This window comes from Camellia sinensis, chromosome 1, assembly GCF_055761805.1.
Source record: "Camellia sinensis isolate YWXY chromosome 1, ASM5576180v1, whole genome shotgun sequence".
Taxonomy (NCBI): domain Eukaryota; kingdom Viridiplantae; phylum Streptophyta; class Magnoliopsida; order Ericales; family Theaceae; genus Camellia; species Camellia sinensis.
Genome location: NC_138961.1, coordinates 13,306,914 through 13,317,592, shown reverse-complemented (window position 1 = coordinate 13,317,592; position 10,679 = coordinate 13,306,914). Strand labels below are relative to the sequence as shown.

Below are 10,679 nucleotides of genomic sequence, written 5' to 3'. Positions count from 1 at the left end.
ATCACAAAACCGAACACAATACAAGTATAACAAAAATATATCTATTTATAAATCAGTTTCTAATTTGATTCATATAATAATAAAGAGAAACATCAACAAATCTACCGAGAATAAGACCCACACATAAATGGAACTGAGGACCATTTAACAAGTTAGATGGAAAATAAGATTGATTCATAAGATACGGCAATTGCATCTGTTATGTGTTTTAACGGTTAAGGCTTAGATGATAATCACTTAAGGCTCTGTGCGCTTAAATTGTAAATAAAATTTTTGGACGCAAAGAGGGTTGGTTTTCTGATGTTCACAGGTGTCATGGCCGTGAATCCAGACTTAACTAACAGTAAATAAAATGGGATATTATCAAAAACTCTTTAGCACCATTTTTTTTGAAACAATAATCCATGAATAAAAAGATTTACATTTCATATATATTATCTATAGACTATAATTATATAGGGTAAATTACAAATGCACCCCCACGGGTTTGTACCCCTGAAAATTACATCCTGCCTCTTAAAGTTTTTAATTTCATAACAAATAGCATTTTTATTAATAAATCAAGCCAATTAACAATTTTTAATAATATCATAAATTTATTTCAATTAATAATTTAAGCAATTTTATTATTGTATATGAAAGCAATTGAGAATTTCATTTTTTCAATTAATTCTATTAAATAAAAAATTATGGCGAGGGAGTATTTGAAATTTTCCAAACCACGAGATAATTCACGTTTTAAGTAAACTTCAGGAATGTATTTGTAATTTACCCTCATATAAAAGAACAAATATAGAATTCAAGTTGTAAAAACCCCTACCCAAAACCTTACTGAATAATAATAATAAATACATAAAAAGGCCATCAATACTAGTAAAAAAAACCGTGTATAAACATATTCCATTAAATAAAACCCAAGTAATATTGGCACCGCATGTGAAGGTGTGTTGCTGAGACTCAACTCTAGCACACCAAAACAGCACTAGCAAATAATACCAAATATTATTGATGACGATGATACCATTTTTCAGTTTCAATTAGAGAAGAAAAAAAAACACAACTAAGAATACAACTTTGCTACAGACACCAATCTACCAAATATATCATCAACAAGACACAAGTGTACAGCCCCACACACGCGAAGCAAAATTTCTGACCAATGGCAATGATGACAGTCATTTTCAAGGAATAACGGACTGAAAAATAAAGAACATGACACTGCAGGATCAATAAACTGTTCATACGATTATAAGGGCATATAATGCAACTTTCATCAATTCAAATAAGAACCATGTAATCAGAATTCAGAAAGTGTCATCTATTTAAACAAGAGAAATCTGGAGATCAATGACAAATACAACACCACCAGTTGCACCAATAACAAGGTAGCAGCACAACTAGATATATATATATATGACTATTTACGTACGCAAAAACAGTCACTGTGCATATAGCACCACCTATTTTTCTTTTATTTTCCTCTCCCAGTAACCAGTGGACAGAGTTATAGACATGTAACACCACTGTAGTAAAAAAACTCACAAAAACGAGAGCTTCCCACACCAAGGGTATAACGTACACAGTAATGAAAGAAAAGGCCAATATACCTCGTGAACTTGATAGAGTTGATTTTTTCTTTCGTTATTCCTTTTTTCTCCCTTGGTGGCATCATAGAGCCAGAAATCTACCGCCTAGGTTCATTTAAGGTCTTCCCCTCAAAAAATTCACCAAGCATTCGGTCAAGATCCTCTGCCGTGAATCTGATGTACTTCATGGGGTTCTTACCACTCTCAACCAGAGGCCTGTGACAGATAAAATAAAATTAAAAAATATATATTAGTTATCTCAAAATTGTTTCATAATCTCATGAAGGGCGTGAAATATAAGAATGCACACCCAAAGCGTTTGATGAAATTTCTGTATGCTGGCAACAAGACTTCAGCAACTGCAAGCCTCAGAGATTCTCGCAACTCAGTGTCAGGAACCGTCCATTGAGACTGCCTTTGATGAAGCTCCTCAAACTGAATATTAAACATCTTCAACCTGATAGCACAAATTTAGTTATCTAAGATTTCTGGAACAATTATACAAGGAAAACAAGCATAAAGAATAATTTAGGAAGGATTCAAAACATAATAATGACCTATCCTTCACTATTGCTCTTGAAACTCCACTACTATTTCCTCCATCAGCACCACCAACTGAACTACCACCCCCGGATGAGGACAGGCCTTGTATGGTGAGGCACTGCAGGATCTGCAGAAAAGAAAGGACCCGAAATCATGTTTAGAATGATCAAATAATTACTTTTGAAACATCAACCATACACCACCATATGGAGAATCATGGATCTCTGGATGAAATAAGATTAAATTTCAAGCACCAACAGTAAAACTAAAAATCAAAAATAAATTATATTTTGGGGCACGCATAGGGTTGACAACAAGACCTTTGCCCAAGCAATCCTCTTATATTGATTTGCATGTTGCTGCACAATCCTCCTGTGTCTTTGGACCCAGTCATCCCCTAACAAATCCTTTGCTTCAGACCTAAAAACCAGAATAATTTAAGCATTTAACGACATTGCGCATACTATAGAAGCTTGGAATTTTTTAACAAACCATCTGAAACAACACAAATGTACGACAAACAACAAACCTGCGTACAGATCTGACCATATAGTGAATATTGTTCATAAGAAACAAGTTAGTCAGAGCAGGATCCTTATACTGCTTTGATTTCCCATCCAAATTGGTTTGAAGAGCCTGCATTATTCGCATTGTCACGGAAGCCAACTGAGAATTTGTTTCCTCTCCACTCTCGAATTCTTGAAAAAGTTGCTTCAACGTTGATTGATAGCTGAACATAGTTAAAAATCACAAGACAAATTAACAAAGACAATGCACAGATACTGAAGGAAAAGTTACTGGGTATGTGTACAAATAAACTCAAAACATTCAATAAAGGAAAAATATTCAAATCGTTTGTAATGACCTAAATAGAGTCATTCATACACAAAAAAGTATTTAAAGATGAAACTGTAAGCTAAACAAACCAAAATAATGATAATTTAGTCAAATGACATGCTCTAATAGAAACTTTTATGACCTTAATCACAAAATCAATAACGGATGAAATTGTAAGTTGACATTACCAAAAAGTATGGAATTGAATATCCAAAACATAGTTAATTAGACTTACTCAAATAAAAACTTCACGTAGTTAATGACATAGCTAGTCAAAGGATGGACGGTTCCATCCAACACGGCAGTTTTTGTTGCATCCTTTTCAACTGCTTCTTCAAAATCACCAAAGGTCTCTTGGGCTGTCTGGGCAAGCCGCTTCGTTAAACCCAATGCAGATTCCCTAATTTCACTACAAGCTTTGCTTTGGAAAAGTGTTTCAATCTGCAAAGAATCCAGCTTGAATATGAGTATAATCTGTTTATACATAACGAGTTGTATGATATGCACCAGTTGCCGTCTAACACAAAGTTTTAACTAGAATGGACAATTCTCTAATTAAGATTTCTTCTTTGAAGTACTTGTTGATACAAAAATATATGATAGCTCGATAATAATCAGCAAATAGCTCGATAATAATCAGCAAACTATCCACCATATATATATTAAATCAGAGCTCATAGAGGTCATTATCAAGAACAAAATCAAGCAATTTTTTTAACTCCACCCTCATAGGACTTGAACCATTGTCTAAAGCTGTGACATTTTTAATAAGCAACATTCTGTATTAATGTTTAACAATTAGAAAAAAAATATATTTAAAAAGAAAAAAATAAAAATAATAATAAATTAACATTTAAGAAGTGTTAGGTTAGGCACACAACTTAAATGACCTTTACAAAGAACCTAAGCCTAATACAAGTTTAAATATAGGCAACTCATGCAGAGAATCATAACACCAGCTCAACACACTCATAAAAAATCTGAATCATTAATTTGATAAAACTAACTACTATTAAATTGTAGACATTATTACATGCAGATCACCAATGTCAAATACATTTTACATCAGGACACTTTATTGACTCTGGTTTTAATCCTATTTTTTAAGGGGAAAAATATAATACAAATAATTATCTAAGTACAGTATCTGATAAATTAATCAGCTTAAAATTGTATGTCACTATTTAGGATGTATAATATAAGAGAATAAACCAAATTCACAAAAAATATTCTTCCCTCTTCCTAGCTTTGTAGGGTTCATTAATTAGTGCATGTATACTTGCTTGAATGTGTAATACCAACATTAACCCTACCTCCGAGTGAAGTTCTCGCATTATTTCATACATGTCTAAAAGCACAAATAACTTTTCTGGTGATCTCTTGCTTCTTGCAATCGCTTCTCCGAAACTAAGTAGCACAGCAACACTACTTGAAGTAACTTCAGCAAAACATTGATCCCTGAGAGAATCCATGCCTTCAAACATTTGATTGCAGACTTTCCATTCCCCAGCAAATAGTAGTTTGACCTGTTCCAGCATTATTAGAAAGTTGGAAGACCAGATATACATATTGTAGGAATTCCAATCACAACTTACAGCAATCCTCATGAAATGAATCCAATTTCCAATCTTAGCCTCCAAAACCTCCCACTGCATCTTTTGAACATCATCTTTGCTAAGTTTTTCAACTCCTAATTTGCGAAGACTCTCTTCCAAAACTGAAGAACGGGTATCCCTGAATGAATTATAAAAATAATATCAAAACTCTAGGGAATGTTTGATTGCAGGAATACCTTTTATGGGATCAGAAAATGAATGGGATTATTGATACGATTGTGTGGGATAAGTTATACCATGAGCTTTGATGGGATAAAGAATTGAATAGAAGAAATGGGGATATTGCATTATGTTTAGTTAGGATGGGAAAAAAAAATTTATTGTTTACCGTTGGATGAAGGAACAAAATAATCCAGAGAGGCCTAATCCCCCAAATATCACAATTCCTATGGTATTACTTAAACCCCTATTTTTTCCCCTTTAATTCCTCATAGTATTAAAGTTATCTAGAGGGAAATAGTCCAGTGCACAGAACACCGGACTAAAAACATGTGATGTCGGGCCCACCTATTTTCCACATTTAATCCCCTTCTCCTTATACTGTGCACGAAACGCAAAACTAAAATTGAGGTGGGGTCCGGCTGCTCCTCCGCCCACTCATACCCCCCTTTGAATACTACAAACATACATATCATTTGCTATTGTATATAGGCCACCATACTGTACCTGCCACTATAACACAATTTATTGAAAAGCATAAAACATTATTTAATAATAAAAAAATAGTAATAACTTCCAGAAAAAGGAATAGTGCCGCATATTTTCTACAGGACAAAATTAGAGTGAAGAAAGATAAAATTCTTGTGCAAATGTCCTAACCAGTAAGTAAGTAGCGATGGACACATGGGACCAAGAGTGTCAGATTAGTAAGCGTCCAACAGACTAATCATCAATGGGCAACAAAGTATTTATTTGACTTGTGATTAATTCTTGCCACTTCTCATACCAAGAAGTTCTTGGTATGAGAAGTGTCTTATTTTAGCCACCAGCTGATTCCAATTAAAACAAGCTAATAAAATTTTACATACAAAACAATTAATCTATCCCATTGAACACTGATTTCTAGGATCACACCACATTAGATACAAATGGAGGTCTTTACCTGTATATTCTCAGCAAGTGCAGTTGGTGGCCAGCTTGAACCATTTGTTGGGCTAAATTATGAAGCAATGGTAGAATCCGTGGTGGTATGAGAGTAGGTGGCGTGTAAACAGCATTTTCCAGGTTATGGTTATGGTGTTCAGAGTGACTATTAGATGAATGATTCTTGGCACCAGAATCACCCTGGTTTCCTGGCGATTCTGATGATGGCCGTAGCGAACTGGGAAGGCACTCAAAAAGACGTTCAGGCTCCACAGGTTTGCTGAAAGCACAGGAAAGAAAATAAAATAAATGTAGAAAATTAGCTAGTGCATGAGATTGACATGATGCTTATATGTTTTAACTTTTAAGCATGACTTAGGCTTGATTTGCCAACCAGTTAAAAAAGTAATATTTTTTTTTTCGAATATTTTTGTCTTTAGTGATTTTTTTTCTTAAATTTGTGTTAATTTTATTTTGATTTTCCAGTCCATCTAGTATAGAAGAATCTAAAAAAATAAATTAATTAACTAAAACATAAAAAGTTCAGTAAAGACAAAAATAAAACAACAAAAAAGCCAAAAAGCAACTTGTTTTGGCTTTAGTAAACTTTTTTTAAAAAAATTATTATTATTATTTTTTCTTTTCCGCTTCGTCTAATCAAGTAAAATCTAAAAGTATAAAAAAGTTTTTAAAAACAAAATTTAATTCACTAAAGACGAAAACAGTCAAAAAAAAAGCCACTAAAAATCTAATACCAAACATCCATTGAAATGTACTTTATATTCATTATTTTATCTATTCACTCATTCCTTGAATTCCAGCATCATCTCTATGTATTATATGTAACAAAGATGGAATACATGTCTCTTGTATTGTTGCCACATGTATTACAAAATTCATATCAGTTGGTTTTGGTCAACATGGTGTAAAAATTTTGTATACCGACGCCGAACCAAGAATTAATTTCGTTGAATTATGGAAACCGAAGAAACCGATTATCTTACAAAAACTGAGGGAAATCATTTTTTTGGTCGGGACACTATGGACCATTCAGGTTCTCTTACACCCCTATTTTGCATGCATCTGTGTCAAATAAAGCGCATTCTATGGAAGAGTGAACTAATCCTTGTTGGCTGAAATGTTGAGGGAAAAACAAGACCACGGTTTGCATGGATTGAAATAGTAAGGGAATACATAAAAGCATGTAGCATGACCAAGGTAATTACCCGAGCCAGAGAAGAATGAAAAACAGGATTTAAGTCAAACCCAAATAGTTAGAACAATGCTATGCTGGAGTTGAGCAGCAAATGAAACAACAAATAAGGTAAAACCTCACTGTACTAGACACACAACATAGCAAAATCATTAAGAAAAAGTTTTAAAAAAAATTCAAAAAAAACACATTATTGACAAGGCAAGAATAATACCTGTAGGATGATAAGAGTTGCTTGAACTCCTCTTCCAACTTTGAGATAGCCTTAGCAAGTAAATTATTTGAATGGTTGACCACCCCATCACTACTCTTGAAGCTCTTGTTGTTGCTGAAAAAACGAATGTTCCTTCTTAACTGCTCGATTGCTTCAAGATAACTTTCCAGGTCTTCATGAGGACCTTTGAGTATTTTACTCTCTGCCTACATGTTGGAATAATACAAGTATCAACAACTGTAAAACTAGAAGCATGTATTACAGGACCCAGTATTTTTCTCACAAGCCAGTTTTAGGTCATCCAAATCATTTTGCATTAGTAAAGGCCCTCTTGTCAGCCTGACCTAAAATGATAATAGTTTTGCATGACCCAGGTAGACAGGTTTCTCTTTGGGTGGGACCTTAATTATGGATTATTTCCAGAATGGTTTTCTAGTCAAGTTAAAAACAAGTTTAGTTTGGTAATAAAGCTTTAAACCCTGCCCAACTCTTATTCACAACTGTAAAATCAACGCAATTGAGGAAAGACTCAATCACCTGGAAAAACAACAAAGGCATTTACTAAGTACCCATAACATTCTATTTCCTGTGTCAGAGTCAAATTTTCCTTCTTATTTGAAATATATTTTACACCAGTTTTTTCTAGCGGAGACTTTCAACTCCAACTTTAGTATGAAGCAAATAAGAAGTGCAGTGAACATGACACATCACTAAACACTCGAGTGTTGGCTAGGTCCCTATCAAGTAGCTAAGATATAAGGGTCAAGTGATTCAACACAATTTCATTTATAATGCAAATGCTTAGAAGCTGACAAAATAGTAGCTGCGAAATTCATAGAATTTGACAAAATTGTAGCCGCTCCCCAAATGTACCAAATAAGTTAATAAAATGGTATCTTTTCAGAATAGGATAGCACAAATATTCTTGCTTGGGAGCTGATCAAAATTTGTTAGAAAAGCTCTATAATTAGAGGAAGACTGCAACCAATCTTCCTTTGAACTATAAATTGTCAAAGATCCTACGACTACTTTCCTTTCATTAGCTTTAGATAAATTCTACAGAAATTACGCTCTCTAACAATCTTCCAGAAATTATGCTCTCTAATAATCTTCCTATATCCTTAATACTTCCATTTTTCCATACACATTTAGAATAAATCACTAGCTACAATATAATCTAATTGACTAAGCTTCTCTAGAGGCTATAGAAAGTGAATAAAATAACAATTTCATACCAAAGTGAATAAAGTAACAGCAAACTTAAATTAAAAAATTAGAAATGAAAATCAAAATCAAAATCAAAATCAAAATCCACCTAATCTCAGCCGGTCAATATGAAAAATTCAAGCTAATTCGCATATATTGACAGTTCTATACCTGTCAGACAATCAAAATGAATTTTGAATAAATGTTGAACAATGTAGCAAATAACCCTAGCACTAAATAAATCACAGAAACAAGCATGAATAATTAGGTAATCTACAAAACAAACCTGGCGAGAAAGGTCAAATTGAGACAATATAACCTCTGCAGCCTTCAAGGTCTTATCAATGTTCTCGTGAGCTCTCCGAATCGCATGTGTTCTAATCTAGAAAACACAAATTTAAGAACAGTCATAAATGGTCAATGAAATTGAGAAAGTAAAACCCAAAACAGCCACAAGATCAAGCATTCGATATCAAGAAAGCAGGTCAGGGGGGAAAAAAAAACAAAACGTGTTTGGAACCCAAGAAAACGTGGGAAAAGAAAATAAATCAAAATTCAAAGTCTTAAATTTCCTCCCAATATAGGGTTGGGACAACATAGAAAATCCCACACGACTAAGCCTATTTGAACTAGAACGGGCACAAGATCAAGCATTCAGATGCCAAGAAAGTAGGTCAAAAACCCCTGTATGGCAACTAAGAAAATAAAAGTCTAAAATTTCATCAGCATTAAGGACAAAGACAACATCGAAGAGCCGACTTTTTCATCTTTAGGAACAGAAATTCCGTACACGAAAAGAACCCAAGAAAAATGATCAAATCAAACCCAGATGTGTTTTACTGGAAACTAACCCATATACGTTTACCTACTAACGAATCATAAAAACATTAAACCAGATCCAAATACTGAACAGGTATTTTCTCGAGAAAGTTGCAGTAGTTTTTCTGGGGAACCAAACAGAAGGGGAAAGGTGAAAAAATCAAAACCCAGAAAAGGGGGAGAAGGAAAGAGGACCTGGGTTGGACGCATGGCGGTTTCGAGGGCGGAGAGACGGTGGTCAAAGGAGCCGAGAATGGAAGCAACTGTGTCTGTGATGGACTGACTCTTCTGAAGAGAGTCTCTCATCGTTGCTGCTCTTTCACTCAGCACATCCGAAACCACCGGAGTTGCTGTCGGAATCCCCATTGTTGTATCTCCTGAATTTTCTCTCTGCTGGAACTTCAATTCGAAGGAATTAGAGAGAGAGAGAGAGAGAGAGACAGACTAGAGAGAGAAATAAAGAAGACGAGAAGAGAGAGAAAATGGGATGATGATGATGTCGCTTTTTTTTTTTCAATTAAAAATTTTAAAGAAAGATGTGGTCGCGTTTGTTGACGATTCTTGAGATTTTATTTTGACCGGGTAATGTAGTATGTCTTTAAGTCGTTAAATAAGTAAATTTAATAACTTTAAAAATTTTTATAAAAAAATATATAAAAAAAAAAAAGAGTTAGACTATCTCCAACCATTCACCAAATTCATTATCGAATTTAAATTTGGTGAAAAAGTTTACTTTTTGTGCTCTAAGATCGTCTCCAACAGTGCATCAAACCATACATCAAATTTGAAATTTGATGAAAAAGTGACTTTTTCAAGCTCCAATGGTTTCATCAATTTGATATCAAAATAAGAATGGAACAAACATTTCATCAAACTGAGGACAAGCTCTGTATATCAGTATTTCACTGTGCTTGACCATTGGAGTGGCCCAATCGGTCAACCAACCGGATGTCCGGTCGGTTGATCCACCAATCGGCCGGTTAACCCACCGGTCGGCCGGTTCCCTTTCAAATAAGTAAGTTCAAACCAGTCAAAAAGATTCAAACAGGTAAAAATAAATAAATTCAACCTTACTGGTCGACCGGCTGGTCAACCCGCCGGTCGACCCTTCCCTTTTGATGCACGATTGGAGCAAGTCATATCAGATTGAGAAAATTGACTTTTTTTTACTCAAATTTGGTGAAAATTTTGGTTCACCGTTGGAGATGCTCTAAGACCATCTCCAACCGCGCACCAAACCATGCGTCAGATTTGAAATTTGATGAAAAAGTGACTTTTTCAAGCTCCAATGATTTCACCAATTTGATATCAAAATGAAAATGGAACAAACACTTTATCAAACTGAGGACAAGCTCTATATATCAGTATTTCACTGTGCTTGACCATTGGAGTGGGCCAACCGGTCAACCAACCGGATGTCAGCCCGGTTGACCCACTGGTCGACCAGTTTCCTTTCAAATAGGCAAGTTCAAACCGGTCAAAAAGGTTCAAACAGGTATAAAATAAATAAATTCAGCCTTACCGGTCGACCCGCCGGTCAACCCTTTTCTTTTGATGCACGG

The 10,679-nt window shown here is 34.6% G+C and overlaps 1 protein-coding gene across 1 annotated transcript; it reads right to left on the bottom strand.

The window, feature by feature from the left end:
• Nucleotides 1–1,294: 1,294 nt before the first annotated feature.
• On the bottom strand, nt 1,295–9,733 carry LOC114310072 (exocyst complex component EXO70A1). Its single transcript, XM_028255979.2, has 12 exons — nt 9,313–9,733; nt 8,585–8,680; nt 7,093–7,298; nt 5,685–5,945; nt 4,562–4,700; nt 4,280–4,492; nt 3,202–3,407; nt 2,659–2,859; nt 2,450–2,549; nt 2,144–2,256; nt 1,897–2,043; nt 1,295–1,802 (listed from the first exon to the last, which is right to left on the bottom strand). The coding sequence occupies exons 1-12, from the start codon at nt 9,481–9,483 to the stop codon at nt 1,685–1,687; spliced, it is 1,971 nt and encodes a 656-aa protein (XP_028111780.2). The 5' UTR covers nt 9,484–9,733; the 3' UTR covers nt 1,295–1,684.
• Nucleotides 9,734–10,679: the final 946 nt, after the last annotated feature.